Here is a 19698-nt window from a genome sequence, read left to right as displayed (position 1 = left end):
CCAGCACAGAGGCTGGAACAGCCCAAAATGAACCAGCGCTGAGCGTGAAAAGTTAGCCAAAATACAAGGCAGATGGCTACAAAGTAATTTTTCCTGAGCAAAAGAAGTTGTGTTTTCAATGTGCATTTTCCTTTCCACATGAAGGTAAATGTCCCGTCATTGACTGATATGCAAAGTCTGCGGAAAAGGGAACCATTCTGTAATGGTTTGCAAAGCAAAGGACAGATCAAGTGCATCACATTGAGAAAACAAAATAGATGCCAAATTGTTCCAGAGACGTTCCCACCGCACCCACAAAGCCAAGCAGCAACATCAGTTGATTGTCATAAAATTCCTCGTATAAAAGTTCATCACCATCATTGTCAAGCAACAGTGAGGAAGATGGGTGTTGTCGACATTGACCACTGGCCAGGGTGAACATGTAGGATTAGATTCCTGCAAGGAAGAATGTTGGTTGAAGCGAGATTCTTCTGGAACGTGCCCCAAATTCACACTGAAGGTGAATGGGTGCTCTATACCTTTTATCATAGACAGTGGCGAGTTGATAAACAATGTCTGCGGAAAAGTACAATGAACTGTCTACAGTGCCCCGTTTAACTCTGTCGCAAACCAAAGAATATACGTGGCCTGCTTTGATACCACAGCAAAGCAAAGGTTCATTTATAGCAACTGTGAAGCATAAAAAGATGAAAGTCCAAGCGCTTCATCAAAAGCATGTTTACTCAGTTTCAGCACTGCTGCAGACACAGGGCTGATTACTGTAAACTACAAAGTCAGTGCCTATCATGAGATAATTTATCAGTTTCCATCCTTGTTTCATGAACTAGGGAGACTTAAGACAATGAAATTGCAACTTCAAATAAATGAGGACATCTGTCCTGTTGCTTATCGACATCGCCAAATTGCGTTTCATTTACAAGAGGCCATTGAGAATGAACTTGAGATGCTACTAAAGCATGACATAATGGTGCAATCCACTGGTCTGAGGCCATGGGTGTCCCCTATGTTGGTAGTGCCTTAGAAGGATAGTGGAGGATCCGTACGCATCTGCATTGATATGAGCTAAGCTAACGAGGTGATTGAAAGAGAATGACTTCCGGGTCCGCATAATGCTGACATGATTACGCAACTGAATGGAGCCAAAGATTTTTCCTGCTTTGATTTGAACAAAGGGTATCACCAATTCGAGCTGAACATAAATTGCAGGTACATTACCACCTTTTCAACTCATATTGGTTTATTAACTCGTTCCATGCTGATGACGGAACCGCTCCGTCATCAGCCGCGGTGGCGCTGTGCTGATGACGGAGCGGTTCCGTCATGGCCCGGCCGCCGCGCCTGCGCCGCGCTGATTTCGCGCCTGCGCGGCGCGTTCTATTGAGCGGGGCGGGCCATGACGGAACCGCTCCGTCGTGAGAACAGCTCAACCGCAGCTGGTGACGGAGCAGTTCCGTCACCAGCATGCGCCCGCCGCGCGCCCCCCCGCCCCCTTAGCGCTGCGGCGGAATAGCCGCCGCAGCGAAGGGGTTAAGATCTAAAATACTATGTTTCGGAGTGTCATCAGCTGCAGAACTCTTTCAGGATGTCATTCGTCGCATAATACAGCCATTCACAAATACTTTCAATTACAGTGATGACATGTTGGATTTTGGAGCCACACAAAAGGAACATGATAAAGCTCTGACACAAGTGTGTTGTGCACTTGTGGCTGGAGGTCTCACTTAAAAATGCAGCAAGTGTGAGTTTCATAAAATAAAGCTCAAGTTCTTTGGTCATATCTTTACTTATGGGGGAATGACTCCAGATCTAAATAAAGTACAGGCTCTGTCATCCACTTTTTCCCTACAAGATGTAACTATGCTATGATTCTTCCTTTGAATGGCCAGTTACTGTTCAAGGTACATATGTGCCCCATTGAGTGACTTAACAAAACCAAAAATGTCATTAAGATAGTCTTGTGAATGTGAACAAAGCTTCAAGAAAATCAAACATGCGATTGACAATGCCACTAAAATGGCATACTTTGATTCAAAACTGCAAACAAAGTTTGTTGTTGATGCCAGCCCAGAGTGGTTATGTGCCATGCTTGCCCAGCACTATGGACATCAGTGGCGGCTGCCATAAACAAAGGGTGGTAGACGGTGGAGGGTACATTGAAGGGGTCGCATGCAGGGGGGGGGTTAGAAAAACCTTTTGTTTAAACTTCCCTGGACGTGGATTGGCCTGATTGGGCTAGAAAGACTCTCCGCTCAGGCCAGGGAGTCTCAGGGTTTCTCCAGCCCGGCTGCTCAATGCAGCTGTGCTGGAGAAAACATCAGTGAACATGTGTGTTTTGGTCGGCCTGAGAAGCCGGCCAAACACACATGAGCAATTAGGGAGTGGAGTGCGCATAGCCCTCCTCCTCCCTTTCCCATGCCTCGGCCCGCCCCTCCCAACAGCACTGGCTAACAGCTGGCAAATGCAAAATAAAACGATGCAAGAACATCGTTTTATTTTACATTTGGCCGCTCTGAGCCAGGCAGTGGGGTGACGCTCCTCCGCAATTGCAGTGTAGCCACTGCTGATGGACATCCTAATGCACCAAGACACATTGTGGCTTATGCTCACCGGAGTTTGTCACAGATGGAAAGTGCTTATTCACAACCTGAAAATGAAAGCCTCAATGTGGTGTGGGCTTATGAGCATCTTCCTGTGTTCCTGTATGTAAAGCACTTCACGGTGTCCCCGACCACCAAACAGTACTCACTATTTTCGACAATCCTAAAGCCAAGATGCCCTCTCGCATTGGAGGTGGGGGTTGCAACTGCAGGAATATGAGTACAGCAGTGCATGATTGTAACTCATACGGGAAACAATTAAAATCCTGCTGACTACTTCTCATGTGTACCATTGCAGTCATGGCATCACATCTAAAGCGGCTGATGCTTATATTAACTACATCTTCAAATAAATCCAGTACCCTTGCTGCCATATCACTGAAACCAATCATTGCTGCCAGAAGCTTGATCTGCACATCAATCTTGGAGAAAACAGACTCGATCTCTTCATGATGTCCTTGAATACCAGAAATTCAGAAATGGACAGGAAGAACTTTAGGTTACCACAGAAGGTATTATATTAAAAGGATCAAGAATTGTTATATCTGAGAGCTTGAGGCTAAAAGTTGTTAAACAGGCACATGAGGGACATTGTGGAGTTGTTGCTACCAAACAAGCTCTACGGGGCCGAGTGTGGTTCCCTGATCTTGATGAAAGAGTTGAGAAGGAATTAAGGGCCTTGTCTTCTAAAACAACCCTGCATCCGTTAAACATGTCTGATTTTCGAAAGCATGCATGGAAGAACATTGCAATTGATTTCCTTGGACCTCTTGACAAGGGTCATCATCTACTAGTAGGTTTTGATGAATATTCCCATTTTCCTCTTCTGGAAGATCTGTCAACAACCACTCACAAAAGGGTAATTGAGAGACTAGAAAGCATTGTTGCAACCTGGGTGTTCCTTCGATTTTGAAATATGACAATGACCCACCTTTTAATAGTCGAGAATTTAAAGATTTCCTCATTCACCTAAATGTCAAGCATCAGAAAAACACTCCTCTCTGGCCTCAGGTGAAAAATGTTGTCAAGCAATTTATGAGCACCCTAAGGAAGACAGTTCAGCGTGCTGCGCAGGTAAGACTTGCACTCAAATCAATGCTTCACTCTACTATTCGTGCATATAGGTCAACTCCCCATTCTACCACCGGTGAAAGCTCTGCCACCTTAATGTTTAGAAGAGCCATGTGAACCAAATTGCCACACTGGACCACTCAAAGATCTATTGACTGATAAACTTTGCACTACTGATTCATCTCACAATCACAAAATAAAGTCCTACGTGGATAGATGCTGCTGTACTAGAAATGCTGTATTCAAAAGAGGAGACCAAGTCATTGTCAAGGCAGAAATGGAAATGCAAGTCTGAGGCTCCTTTTAATGCTGACCCACTGAGGATACAGACTAGCGAAGGACACATGGTGACTGCTCATAGTCCTGGAAAGTCCATTACAAGAGGTTCTGCTTATTTTAAACACTTCCCTCAAGGTTTGTTGACTCCTGATGTTTTATAAGTGAGAGCCTTCCAACTAGGAGCCAGGAGTGCCCAAAGACTGCACCTGTGCCTGTGTCACCTGTGCCAGCCGCGAATGCTCTTCAATACCTCCTATGTTTCCTCAACCTCACACAACGAGATCTGGAAGATTGGTTCAAGCACCTCAAAGACTCATTGAAGAGTTATGATGTATATATGTATTTTTGTGTACTTTTTATTTAATGAGAGGGGAGATGCAGTGCCATGTGTGTTAGAGATAGTGGTGCCCCTCCAGCCCTTGACAGACTCCGTAGAATAGTGACGTAAGTGATTGGGTGTGATTAAGAAAATTCATGACGTAGTACGTTCAGTTAACGGTTACACTCTGAAGAATATAGACGTGGACTTCCGAGCTCTGTGTGTGGCATGATCATTTTCATGTACCCAGACTGAGGAGGACACTACAGACCAAATTGTGTGATCCAAGGCAATTAACTTATTTAACTGACCCTCTATTTTTGTTCACTATCACACTTGATAGCATCTTGAAATATGTGGATTCAGGATGTATGTTGTACAAAAACCGATAGGGTTTAATTTATTAGCCTACAATGTTTCTCCATCTATGCCTGGCTTAAAGTGGGATGAAAATTGTATGGGGGTCTCTAAATAGAACATCACCTATTTAATTAGGGTGTGGCCTAAAAACGTAAACTGCATTTCTGTGATTTGAATAGCATGCCGCCTGACCTTTATTTTGGTGCCCCTTTGAACTTTTTGTTATTGCACCCAGATATATTACACAGCAACTGACACTCGTCCAAAACCAGCCAGGTTTTGCCAAAGTTGTTAGTTGTTGAAGATAAATGAGCAAAAGTAATGACTTTGTTGTAAATAGTTAATATTGCAAATGTTTTAATTCTGAAATTAGGAGACTGTAAAATAAGTATTAGTGAGGTCTGTGGAAAGGGTAGTGGTCTTCAGAGAGTCTCAAACGTTTGTGTTATTTTCACTTGGTTAGAAATGCACACCTTTTTCTCTTCACATTCTCTCAATCTGCATATCTTATACCTCTTTAGCACTCTCTTTTCACTCTCTCCTGAATGCACTTCCTTGCATCTCCTTCACTTCACCACCCCCAATCACCCAACACACTCACTCACTCACCTATAAGACCTGCATTTTCTTTTACTTTCACATTGTCAATGTGATAACAACTGTGTACTGCCTTCACACACAGTGCTTAATTTGAACCAGTGGTTGCTGGTGGGGCCACCGGCACTCATTTTTGTGGACTGGCACTTATTTTTCTGCATCAGACATTTACGAGAGCAAGGCAGGGAAAAACAAAAAAAACAGAAAGATGACGAAAGAGAAAATCTGAAAATCTGTCACAAAGAGAGAAAGCAGGAACCTGCAGGCGTGAGAAAAGGGTTAAGGAATGTCTGGTGGTGGATTAAAGGGGGCCTGAGGTGGATTTAGGGCTAAATAGCCCTGGTATTCATGCACAGACATTCAATTGCACCGGCCACAGGCTACTAAGTAGAGCCCTGGGCACCAGCACTCATTCTTTTACAAGTTAATCGCTGTTCACGTACATTTGCACAGATTCACAATTGCAACTGGAAGAAGTGACCATTGCTCTGTGCGCTTATCAGAGAGGCCAAGGCTTGGATGGCCATGTATTCTAAATACCTTTCTGACCCCCTTACAGACTGTGTGCGAAACTCACAGTGCCTTCCCCCCAACTCCACAGCTCTCAATTGTTGCAGTTCTATACTCTTGGAGGTGATTCAGTTGAAAGTAAGCATTTTACAAAGGTAATATGGTACAAGAAAGAAAATACAAAACAACAACATACTGGAAATAGGAAGCACTTTAAGGGAATGAAAGATTAAGTAAAAAATGTAAAACATAAACAGGAACTAAATTGCTGAATTGCATTGTTCAGAAATCAATAGTTGATTTTGCCTGTAAAGTTAATGAATATAGACCCTGATGGGTACCCGTTTCAATGTCTGTGTTTTATTAATACAAGGTCTGAGACCCAGAGGGACCCAGCCCACTTAAAGATCTGGAATTTTAAACATGACAACTGACTTACTCCTCTTAGTAGATGACAGCTGATTTCTCAGTTCCTAATATTGTTGTCAGGGTGTGGCAAGAATTTTTGTCAGTTCATGTTTAAAAACTCTTACGAGTTCTCTTTTGATAAATATTCATCAAATAATCTGATGTACTAAGGTAAAACCCGTAAAACCTGTGTTCCAAAAAACATTTCTTTTTTAAATGCTGAAGTCACCTTATTGTTTTCTAACATGATGTTTTGTTGCATGAGTAACTTGTTGAGCATTGGCTCGTTGGTTCGGCTTTCTCTGTTAATTTGTTGGCTTGCCCACCTCAACTAGAAGTGTTACCCCATTTCTGGATAATGAGAATGGGTGAATATCGGAAAAAGAGGCGTTGGGACTTTCTTTATCCTTGCTTATGAAATATTCAAGATCACATAGCATCCTTTAAATACCATAAGTGCTAAATGTTTCTAAAATAAAAACTGGTAGTTCATAGTCGAGGATACGTTAGAGGAGGGTTAGGATGACAGCTTAGTATGAGTTGACAGTAACTAGCACTCTGTACCTACCATAAGATAATATAGCACCTGTTAGTGGGATTCCAACGCCAGACAGTGCTAATTTTGTAAAAGTAGTTAAGTACTGACTGATCAGGAATGAGCAAGTTAGAGGGGAGAGTTGTGGCATTGGGGTATCTCAATTCACAACATTTGCTACTGTGTGAACCTTTAGCAAGTCAGATACGTTTATTGGTTGAATAATGTGTCTTTTCAACAGGTTTTGTAACCCTAAGGGTTTAAATTCTGTCAGGTTTGGTTCATCCTGTATTCTGCTTATTGTAAAAAATGTTAGCAGTTTAAGTTATAAGGACACATTTTATGGCAACGCTTAGAAACACAGAGGAATGTTGCACTGTAAGCTCAGCCCCAGCTTCCTTCTTTTGTTGTATGTAGGAGAAATTAATAACACCAAAAATAGCACTGAGCTTTTGCCAATGAATTGAGGATATTGTTTCTTGCACACAAGTTTAATGTAACAAGTGTTGCTCCTGTGCAAATAGGCGTTACTTGTTGGTAAATGTGGACAACTGTGGATCATGTTTTCAAGTTGTAGTGGAGATTGATAACTCATGAGTGGGTTGACAGCTGCAATGTAGATTGTTAACTGTAGGACATGTTGGCACCTTTAGAAAAGGGTGGAACCAGAGGGCTTCTTTGAATATGCATTTGCTCTGCCAAGGTTAGAAGCTGTAGGGCGGATTGACAATTAAAAACAGATTAATGATAGGGCGGAAGATGAGGGATAAGTAGCCAAGTGTGACAAGTTTTTAAACACAGGATAGAATACTGATACCCTAAGATAAGGCGGTAAGTTGTCATACAAGTTGGCATCTGTGAGACATTAGGCAGTTCTTATTGTTTTGGAAGATTAACTATACCTTCAGTCGCTTGTGTATGGCCTGTGCCTGCTTCTGCAGCCGATCCCATCGCTGGTTACACTCCTGGACCATGGCTCTTAGTCGAGTTTGAAGACCAATTCCATTGATCTGCGTGAGTTGCCGATACTGTCTGTTCAAGGACTCCAGCTGCCCCAACCTCTCACGAACCTGCCTTAGCAGAACCTAAACAAAAGATGGGTTCACTGTGAGGGCCAGCAAAAGTCCTGCATTGATACTGACCAAGAGTCCACAGGCCATATCAGAAAGGTATAAGCTACCCACAAACGTAAACTGCCACCAAGCACGAGTATTTTACAAATAAGTATAAGACATTGGGGCGCATATTTCCAAATTTTCACTCAACGCAGGGCAGCAAGCAAAGTTGGAGCAGAAATCATCTATATTCACAAAAATATAGAGCATTTCTGTTTTCTCCTTGCGCTGGCACACCGTGTGCTGCCTAACGCCAAAGCAGGCACACTTACACATGGTGCAAGGGTGCCTGTGTTGCAGGCAGGATTGTTTTTTGCAGGAAGTAATACCCTGATGCACAAAACACTCCTTAGAGTAATTTCCCTATTTCTATGTGTGATTCAGAATGCAGCACACATGGAAGGAGGAAGTAACAAGGAGAAAAAAAATATTTTTCCCTTTTACGCCTCACTGGGAAAAGTTTAGCATTTTAATGCATTCACAGGTTTACTAGCTTTAGTAAATCTGAGAATGCACCTAATTCTGTGGGTACATGGTAAGGTAAATCCACATTTGTAAAGCGCACAATCACCCGTGAGGGTCTCTAGGCGCTGTGGGCCGCCAGGAAGATTAAGCAAGCTATTGCCCAGAGTCACATGGTGCTGGACTAATCTGCCGCCGGTGCCGGGGATTGAACTGAACCGTGATCCCCAGATTCCAGCGTCAGTCACCCTGGCCGCAGCGCCACACCTCTTCCATTGGGATTGGAACACCAGCGCTTCACCCATGGAACGCCTCCGAACTCGAAATGTAACGTAACGCTGCGCTAGCAGCTGCGTTGCCTTACATTTCTTTGCAAAGACATGCAAGCTAGAGCAAATCGCCCCTTGTGTGGCTCTGTAAATATTTCAATGTAGCCTTTGCATTGTCCTTGCGCTACCCTGTGCGACACAAGGACTATGCAAAGGCATGGTGAATCGGGCCTTAATTCCTGTGTATAATATGCATGATACATGGTTCTTCAAATCCTGACTCCAAGCAGAGAGCTAAAACTGATTTTACCATCATAGTAGCTACTTCTTTAGTCGGACCCTAATACACAGATTATAGAACTCTGAAACAAGCTGGCCCCACACTTTAAAAAATGCCCGTTTGCAGCTGCTGGTGAGCTATCTTACAGAGACTTACCTTTAAAATATCCTAATTTCATTTTGGTGCAATGTAACTCATAAATGTTTTACTGAAAAATACATGGAGCATCTGCAGGCTGACCACAGAAGAACATGTATATCCTGTTACTGGTAAGTAATGTTTTTGGCTCCACATGAGATCTTCTTTGTTACACATAACATATAGAAGGAAGTGTGAGAACAAATACCACAAAACTATCAGTAGAAGTTTTATGTAACCACCTTAATGATCTACAAATCTAATTCAAAAACCATGTCAAGATAGTGGTAACTATCGAAAGAGCATACGATGAGAATGAGGTTGGATGCAGAAATTCAGGCCTTATAGGATCTAACTGTCATTCCACAGCTGACTCTCTGTACAGTTCCCAGATTGGATAAGATCACCTGAGACCTATACAAAGAATGTTTTGAAATTGTAGCACCATTCTTATGTGAACCCTTTCATTTCCATATGGCTCCATATGATACAGCGAGCATTGAACAAAATGAGCTATAGTTCATAGGCAGGCTAACACACTCAAGAGATATATTGCTAGATAGCCACTTATTGAGATATAACCAGGCTGGTGTTAGCATTTAGAGCACCAGTATGGCTTCCATACCTTCATAGATCAATCGATGAAGTAGAGGGTCCAGTTGTCAGAAGAACATCTATCATAGGGTCAGTATGTAAAGGGTTGGGTCTGATATCAACCTGGGGTCTTTCTCTATATTGCTGGAAAAAGGACATTTAACTAATGGGGTTTCAAAAGATTTCATACCCAGGTTACTTTGTAAGAATTTTCTACATACCAAGAATAAGGTACAGGACGTTTCCTATCATATTGAATGAAATGGGTTAAGGTTTTTTAAACTTTTAGAGGTTAGTATTTTGTAAGTAGATGTCACTGTCTGCATAAGAAGTACATTTGGTATATATTAGGAGTATTTACTAGAAGGGTGGACACTTGTTTGAAAACATGCCTATTACATAAACAGCACCACTCAAATAATTGCCATCCAGCAAATTTGGATTTTATTACCAATTTGGGGCAATGACAACAGTACGCCAGAATACTGTTCTGTCATGAGAGTCCAGGGCAGGCAGGCAATAAATGCATTGAATATTGCACCTCTTATGGCTTGGGAGGGTGGCTGTAATGAGTTGTCAACCCACATTCTATAGCATTGAGCAAGACCCAATATAGTGCTTGTCAATTACCAATTGGCCAATACTGGGGACCACAATATCAGGTGTGTTATGGATGCATTAAAATGACTGCATTATTATCATTATACATTTATTGAAGAAGCACATATCTTTTCTAATGTATTTAATTGACTACAACCTATGTATCATAAATGTTTTCTGATGAAATTGGAAAATTGAGCTGGATTCTGGCAAAGTACTCATGATTTCAAGTGCACAAGAATTACTTTAATAAGATATTGTGATAATGTTGTGTAAAAGAATATGTGACTGTCGTAAAATATGCATACTATTCATATGCTTTATTTAAACCTATTGAAAATAATTAAATGAAATAAAACGAATACCAAAACCTGAAAGATAGCATTTAAAACGTGAGAATTATCAATTGATTTATTTACTGACTCTCAACATTATGGTCTTGGTTTTGGTAATGACAACAGGAGCAAACACATGTATGCCCAAATTAATTATTCATCCCTCTCAATTTCATTTTATTTCTTTGAGGCATAGTATGACTAATTGTAGGACATTGATTGGCTTACTAAATAGCAATAGGAATCGTTAGTGACGAGCCTTTTGCACATATATTGATCCTGAGAAGGCCCTTGATTATGTAAGCAGGAGGAATTTCAAGTTCTATATGGGAAGGTTAGAGTTTGGCAGGAGCCGCCGACATTTCCTTGAGCATTTTCATTAATGGCTTTATGTTGAATAGGGTTTATCATTTAAGGTGAATGAGCTATAGAACAACTCATGGGTGAAGTAAGAGAGAATAAGGACATTACTGATATTGCATTTGGGAAATTCCATTCGGGTTTCAAGAAGGGTTGCAGCATGAAAACAGCTAATCTGACAATAGCAGAGGACATACACAAGTCCCTTGACGCTAAAAAATGTTGGCTACTCATTCTCTTAGACTTGTCAGGGGCCTTTGACATGGTTGACCACAAGGTGCTTCTAAAATCCCTCCATAAACAGATTGGAGCTGATGGCTTGACTGTGAAATGGTCCGCCTCTTACCTACATAGCCGCTCCCAACAAATAAAAATAAAAAACACATTTTCAGATTTAACCGCCATAACCAGGGGTGTCCCCAAGGCTCAGTGCTCTCAGCTACACTCTTCAATATTTACATGAAACCCCTCACCGTCATGATTAAACAATATGACATGGAATGTTAATTCAATACCACCTGTATGCTAACGACACCCAGCTCTACTTAGAAATACCCTCACTATAGCTTTTAAGACTTCTAAATACTATGCTCATTAAAGTCCAAAACTTGTTAACACACAACCACCTGAAACTCAACCAAGACAAGATGGATGTCCTCCTCCCAAACAAGGGACAGACCACCCAAGTCCAAGAAAGGATAAATACTATTGATGCTCAGAACTAGAAACTGACTCTGGCTGATTCTGTCAAATCCCTGGGGATCACCCTGGACCCAAGAATGAGTATGTACCGACACACAAAGAATACAGTGAAGACTGCATTCTACAACCTAAAACTTCAACATAAAATCAAGCCTTTACTCCCGCAGAATGATCTAATAACCGCCACGCAAGCTTTGGTTCTTACACGATTGGACTACAAAACTAGCACCGTGGAGTAGTCCCTAACTTCATTATGAGCCACATCTAATGCAGCAGCAAGTATGGTGACTGGAATCAAATATCTCAATCACATCTCCCCCTCCATGAAAAATCTAAAGTGGCTCCCGATTGAAGCCCATGGCTGCTACACAACTGCCTATCTCACTCACAATGCCCTTCACACAGGGAAACCAGCCTACCTTGCTTCCAAACTCACAAAGGCAGGACAGACGTGAAACTTAAGGAGCTCCAACACTATGCTTCACATACCCCCATAAAAATGTTTGTAAAGTCCTAACACGCTCTTTCTCGGGCAATGCCCCCTAAATCTGGAACTCCCTCCCAGTAAATATCAGGACAAACCCCTCCTACATGAGCTTCAAAAGACAATCAAAAAATCTTCTCCTCAATCAGCACCTCAAGCTCTAAAGCCCATCATACCACCGGAATCCCAAATGAAACCTCCTCCTCGAGTTTCACTATACTGTTTATCCCTCTTCAGGAATTTCTGTGATCTGATTTTTTAAAGACTCTATTCTATAACTATTAAACTGTAACCGATGTGACTTCAAAAAAGACTCTGCTCTGTAACCTATTTATCCAATACTGCCTTTGATAATGTTTGACAATCAAATTTCTCTGATACCCTCGGGTCTTGCCAGTGCTATATAAAACTCTTTAAATATTTTTTTTTAAATGACATTATTGAATGAGTGGAATGTCAGGAGTGCTTCTTGGAATTCTTTGAGAGGTTCCAAAATATCAACCAGTTTCTTGAAATGTAGGCATAAACCCACATAAGTAGATTTACACTTTTTGGAGACTCAGCCCCAAAACTTTGGCTGATAGTAAAGGCTTGTGTGATAGCCACTGAATCAAACATGTTCCATATCAGGACATTTTAATTGCATTCTGCATGAAAATGTTTGAAAATGTGCTTGATTAAAACCAAAAAATGAATAGAAATTCCAAGTTAACTTTAGTTGAACATAATTTGAACACACAAAGAGGTGTGCTCTTTTTTTGACTTTGTTAGGATTAAAAGCAAGCAACAGCTTCATACCTGCATGTGAGAGAGTCATTACCCCTCCTGACTTCAAATCCATAAAACGTTTCCAAATGAAAACATATTGTTTGCTGTTAGCAGTCTCCTGGGTAGAAAATAAATTGTTCTTTACCTAGTTGTTCCATGTCTTATTTTGCTATGGGTAAGGCTGCAATGAACCCATTGTCATAAATATATATTAAAAACAGGGAACTTAGGGCCTTATTAAGAACTCGTCAGATGAGTTACTCCATCACAAAGGTGACGGATATCCCATCTGCCGAAATATAAATCCTATTAGCTCCTATGGGATTTATATTTCAGCGGACGGGATATCCGTCACTGTTGTGATGGAGTAACCCATCCGCCAAGTTATAAATTGAGCCCAAATCTAAAACGGTATACTGTGTTGCATTGTTGAGGTTGTGCTTCAATGCTGTGTATGTATGGGATAATACCCAGCTGCTGTATTTGGTGTTTGAGTTTCGTGTTACAAATTGTTTTGTATAATTTAGAAACAATAAACATATGTGTAAAAAAGTGGGAATAATCCCATGGGAGCTGAAGAGATTAATGTTTCTAGGCATTGGAACAGCAGTCAGAGGCAGCAATGTGTTTGGCGGGACTTCTGCGGTCCTGCCAAGCATATTACGAGTACTCTCCTCCAGAGTTTAGATGGAGGTTCTTCCTCCATGTAACCCTTGGAGGAGAGGAAACAAAGGGGACCCACCAGGGCCCCCTGTGCCTCAACTGAATGTGAATGCACACAGGGGGGGTGTAACATGTGCCCCCTTGTGTGCATGCACATAGGTTCTTGCATGCCATGGACTTTTGAGTCCATGCCGTGCAGGAACTTTGTAGTGCGAACCCATGGTGGTGCCTTTTTTAATGGCGCCACAGCCTTTAAAAGAGGCACTGCCATGGGACCGCCGCGGCGCCCATCTGCCAGACTGCTTGAAAGCTGTAAGCAGGCGGGCCGGTGGGGTGTCCTTCGGAGTAGCGGTAGCGCAGTGTTTTGCACCACCGATCAGCTGAAAAGTTGTAATCAGGGACTAAGTGTATTCTGCATCAAGAATCTGATTTATCCTCTGCCCAGTCCTTTCTACTGCTTGGTATTCTACTCATAATGTTAGGTATTATGAGGCATGATCATGTTAGTAATTATCAATCATGCCTATCTTCCTATTAACCATTTCTGATCCAACCTTCCTCCACATAAAAATTTCAAAGAAGGGTGTGATCTACTCCAAACAGTAGCAGTGTAGAAAATGACATACTCAGCACCAATTACATTGGTCAATGATAATAATTTTTGTTTGATGGATATCTGCTTGGCTTAAGGAACATAATATCACTGAGAGTATCGCGCACACCACACCAAGCACATCAACTGCTACGGGACAGATAGAGGTGTCCTCGGTCTCGGGGGACAGTTCGCAGCCAGAAAGCGAGTCTGATAATGACATAAGAAGACAACTGCGGTCGGGGTTTCGCAAATATACCCCGGGGGAAGAAATGGAAGTGGTACAGCAAGAACGCAAGTCAACTTTGAGATCGGGTTCAGCGGCTGCCAGCGCTGGCGCGCCAATAGGAAGCGAGCCGAAAGGCGCAAGTGCCACAAACGCCGCATCAACAAGAGGAAAGCCCAGGAAACCACGATCCAGGTGGAACAAGAATCGGGCACCCCAAGCACAGCAGTAAATGAGACCAATACCTCCCAAACTAGTTCACAATCGGTAATCAATCTATCGAATACTGTGTTAACTTCCAAAGAGACCTCTATTCTATCTTTGGGTCTGTCCTACAGCCCCAGGGGTAATTTTGATTACGCTGCAACGAGAATCGACATGTTTAAATATACACGCAAACTGAAGTTGCGAAAACATTTTGCTACACGTTCCTTGGATGCCCATGGTAACAACGCAGGCATACAAGGGTCGATTTCAGACCTCACAGGTGATCAGGGGTCCGATGATTCTGTTGTTCGAGGAGCAGCACTAACACAGGAACTATTTGAAATTCAAGAAGAGGAAAGAACAATCCCTACGGAGACTCAAACTGCACTAGGTGGTGAACCACTTCCTAAGATATGCCAGACCCCCTTCAGACCTAAATCAAAGTACTGTCCCCTAATGATCAAGGACAACATTGACATTTTTCATGAGCGAGTGAACTCCCAACTGAAGGAGCTGCAAATTAAAACATCACACTCTACCAAACGGTACAACTATAAAGATGGCGAATATCACAAGCTGGTTAAGAAATTAAAGGCAAACAAACAACTAGTCATAAGGCAATCAGACAAGGGGGGCAACGTCGTCTTGTGGCCAAGGAAAATGTATCTAGAGGAGGCTCACAATCAATTGAATGATAAAGACTGTTACAAGCGGATAACCTTGCAAGATGCAAATGCAGCAAAGAATGATATTTATTTGAAGTTGTCTGCCTGGCGAAGTAAAGGACTGTTGACCATGGAGGAGTACAAGTTTTTAAAAAATGAACATCCTGTAACTCCGGTAATTTATTTTATTCCAAAGGTCCACAAAAATCAAGAACAACCGCCTGGCAGACCCATTATCTCTGCATGCAACAGTCTTTTAGAAAATGTGAGCAGATACATTGACTTCTTTCTCCAAGAGCATGTAAGAAGTCTGCCCTCGTTTGTCTTGGACACAACTGATTTGTTGAAAAAACTCATCGATTTCAGATGGAAATCCACCTATATGCTGGTGTCTATGGACGTCACTTCTCTTTACACCAGCATATTCCATCAAGATGGACTAAGAGCCATTAAACACTTCCTAGGGAAGAGGAATGAATGTTTCAATGAACATTCTAAAATGGTGGTGGAGATGATATCGATGTGTTTGAATAACAATATGTTTTTGTTTGCTAAACAGTTATTTTTACAGACCAGAGGAGTAGCTATGGGGGCCTGCTTCTCTCCGAGTTACGCATGTCTGCACATGGGGTTCTGGGAGGAGCAGGTCCTGATGGTAGAACATTCTGATATTATGAATACAAAGGTGAAACTCTGGTCTCGTTACATTGATGATCTGTTTTTTGTTTGGGAGGGGACTGAAATAGAGGTGAGAGAATTTATTGATAAACTCAATATCAATAATCTTAATATCCAACTAACCAGTACTATCAGTTCCCAATCTGTTGTGTTTCTTGACGTTGAGATCTATGTTCAGGAAGGCACCCTCCAAACTAAGTTGTACCGGAAGCCCACGGCTGGTAATACGCTGCTGCATGCGGACAGCCATCATCCCGCCCACTTAATTCGCAGCATCCCCTATGGGGAGATGCTGCGGGTCAGACGCATTTGCAGCAGTGAAAACCAGTGCCGTGTAGCGCAATTGCAGTGTAGGGAGCGATTTCTACAGCGTGGCTACAAACCAGCTATCTTGGATGCTGCCATGACTAGGGCTAACAGGGCTAACAGGATGGAACTCCTTGGTTTAGGAGGTGAAAATCAGCCAACTGTCCCTGCTAGTGTATGTGACAATGATACTAGATTGATCATTGGTTATAGTAACCAGCACAGAGTAATTGAAAAAATAATCAGAAGCAATTGGTCTCTGATTTCAACGGATCCTGTGTTGGGCACTATTCTGCCTCAACATCCCAGCATCACATACAGAAAAGCTAAGTCAATGAAAGATAGCCTGGTATCTAGTAGCCCAGAAGTTGTAACTAGCTCCTGGTTAGACGACAGCAAGGGGTTCATACGATGTTCTAGCTGCAAAGCATGCAAGCATGGTGTGAGTAAAACCGAGGTAGTTACACCTTTATCTCCCACACCTATTAAGATCCAACAAAAACTTAGCTGCAAAACAGAATTCGCAGTCTATGTTTTAGAATGTCCATGCGGGCTCCGGTATGTAGGCAGTACTCGACCTCAGGTCCATAAGCGCATATTACAACATCTTCGTGCAATTGCACATGCTGATCCTACATACCCAGTAGCCAGGCATTTTGAAATAGCACACGGTAAAGATGCATCAACGTTGCGCTATTATGTTATAGATTGCATCCCCCCTCAAAGGAGAGGTGGTGACAGGGAGGCCCAACTCAGGAAGCTGGAGACCCGCTATATTATCTCCCTTGACACCAAGACACCTCAGGGTCTCAATATGGGAGAGGATTGCTACACACATCTATAACCTGTACATACCCATTCTGCTGTTGCATTCTAGTCTAACCTGAACCAATTTCATATGTCCTGTAACTTGAATTTAACATGGAAATGTTGATATGGCTATTATTTAACATGAACCCTGGACCTTCACACTGTTTGACCAATGATTTTAACTTATCACTTACAAAATTAATGAATTAACATTACTTTTTGCACAATTCACTTTACAGTAGCACTTTTTTGTCATCAGGTCATGTGATGTGTTTGTAATAACTGTGTTGCACAATTGATTATCAGGCGGTTAAGATTTTTTTCGTGTAGCAGCCCACATGGGCAGTATTTCTACATGCACTATCCGATCATTTGATACCTTGGTACAAAATGAATTGTGGTTTGTACTAAGGATACAACAGTACTTGTTAACAAACAATGGTGATAATGAATTTTCCCGACAAGTACACAATTAGCGTGGCGACAGTTTTAAATTGTAATATGAACAGTTAAAACTATTTATAGGCTTTTAAATGTTTTTAAACTTTTTGTATTATCAATAAGTTTATTTATTTATTTATTTATTTATTAGCCATGCCATGAACTCTTATTTATGCAATTCTAATGATTGTTGATCTTTGCCTTTGTGTGACTCATGCATTCATGCAGTTATTGTACATGTATATTGTATTTAATTAGAAAGTAGAGTATTTCTTCGCTTTCTATCACATGTGATGACCTGTATTGCACTTTAAAAGGGGTGGTCATCCCCCGTGACGTTTGTCATGTGATCAAGGCTATCTCTAGCCGAAACGCGTCATGGCGGATTGGTGCTGGGCTGAGAACTAAATAAATTCATTTGCACCACGTTTGGGTCTTGCCTGTTCCTGACTAGCGGTGTGGCTGACTGCGCTGCGCTGCGCTGTACTGGGAAATACACGTACCTCATATATATATATATATATATATATATATATATATATATATATATATATATATATATATATATATATATATATATATATATATATGTGTGTATGTGTATTATACATATATATATATATATATATATATATATATATATGTGTATGTGTGTACGAAGCCGCCACACAATAATGCTCACTCAGCCCAGAACTTCTGCTAAAAGTGATGCTTATTGAGGCACCATGGCCATTAAAAAGGGACGGATAATATAAAGCATGACAGTAACCCTACCTCCTCCTAAAGCAAAATCATAATAGATTTGCATAGTGGAACCAAACACAACCAACATTAGGTAAATTCATGTGGCAGTCAGATACTGGGAAACTCCAGTGCACTAGTGCATCGGCAGCTGATGGAAAATATAGGTGCCATATTGAGATGTTCGAATGCATGCGAATATACAATAATGGATGGCACCACACCCATAAAAAACTGTTGGTTTTGTTTGGTTCCACAATACCAGTCTATTATGATTTTACCTTAGGAGGAGGTACCATTACCGTCATGCTTTATATTATCGTGCGCGCTGGTTTTTGTGAGTCAACATGGGCATAGAATATGAAGCCTTTAGCACTGTGCCTTTCTAATGGTGTGCAGTGTGCACCCTAACACGCTAACTGACATCAGACATATGGATCTTTATATGCTATGTGATCATGACACAGGTTTGACATTACACTCTATGCTATAGGATATGTATGACTACTATGTATTGCATAACGTAACATCAGCTAAGATTACATTAAAAGGTTCTGATGAATCAATCTCCAAGGTTGATTTCTAAATTCTTTCTTCTGAACTGTAGCTTCCACCTCTTGGGATTCATTCTTGTTGATGTGTACCATAAAGGCTGCAAAACTGTTTTGGCAACCACTTCTTAGGCCAATCCTCCTAGTAAGGCCTTATAACAACACGTTTTTTCAAGATCGCATTATATGATCAGCTCTGACATAAGATACGCAATCTACAAGCGATCAGTAAAATGCACCAAAGCGGCCGAGTTTAGACACAGATACAAAAATCACTGACCCTGTTATTTTGACTCACAGACTTCTCCTTTGAGATGTTTTACTTAATGAGATGTTCCTGAAAAAACTTCAACGCCCAAAAAGGGAAATGGTTTAAACTGGCCCGTAAGTCAACATATATGTAACATTGCACCACATCAGTCCTTTCATTACAGTGTTAATTATTTTAGCACTAAGCATTGCTGTTTGAAGTATGCTAGAGAGTTTCGACAGCCAAGACTTTTATGTTGGCACACTTTTGATTTTGCATAATGTTGGTCTCACTACCCTGCAGGTAGTAGTAAAAGGTTTTGGCAGGTGTGCAGACAGCCGTTGAGTTCTTCATACTACTACTTTTGGATGATCAGGATCTTAAAGAAGATCTTAAGTTTGCTTCAGAAGGAGCTTAGGGCATCAGTGGTCTTCGCACTCATCACCTTGCGTTTAGACTACTGCAATGCCCTATACTTGCACACCAATCAATGTTCTTTGACTAAGCTTCAAGTCATACAGAATGTAGTTCCTGGTCCTGGGCGTACCCAAACATGACTCAATTAATATTCCGACATTGGCTGTCAATAAAAAAAGGAGTGTTGTTTAAAGCATTGTGCTTAACGCATAAAGCCCTTCATTCTACGGGATCAAATTATCCGAGGGCCACCCTAAATTGGTATGTTCCCAGGAGATTGTTGAGATCTGCAAAACAGTATAAGGTAGCGGTTCCACGCTGCAAGAAAGTTAGGAGGTGTGAACGCGCCTTTACGTAGAAGCTGCTTA

General features: G+C 41.5%; 1 protein-coding gene across 2 annotated transcripts in view; it reads right to left on the bottom strand.

Moving 5' to 3' along the window:
- Nucleotides 1-19698, bottom strand: part of LOC147692480 (nesprin-2-like) — a 254742-nt gene that overhangs the window by 80078 nt on the left and 154966 nt on the right. For both annotated transcript variants that reach the window (XR_015300040.1, XM_086938690.1), the window contains exon 4: nt 7579-7761. Coding sequence is in view for 1 of the 2 variants with exons in the window: in XM_086938690.1 (XP_086794816.1) it covers nt 7579-7761 (183 nt within the window). In the remaining variant the exon portion in view is untranslated. The remainder of the gene's footprint in view (nt 1-7578; nt 7762-19698) is intronic.

The sequence above is a fragment of the Lissotriton vulgaris genome, chromosome 9 (genome assembly GCF_964263255.1).
Source record: "Lissotriton vulgaris chromosome 9, aLisVul1.2, whole genome shotgun sequence".
Lineage (NCBI taxonomy): Eukaryota > Metazoa > Chordata > Amphibia > Caudata > Salamandridae > Lissotriton > Lissotriton vulgaris.
Note: the sequence above shows the minus strand (reverse complement) of the source record. Positions and strands in the feature narration are given on the sequence as shown.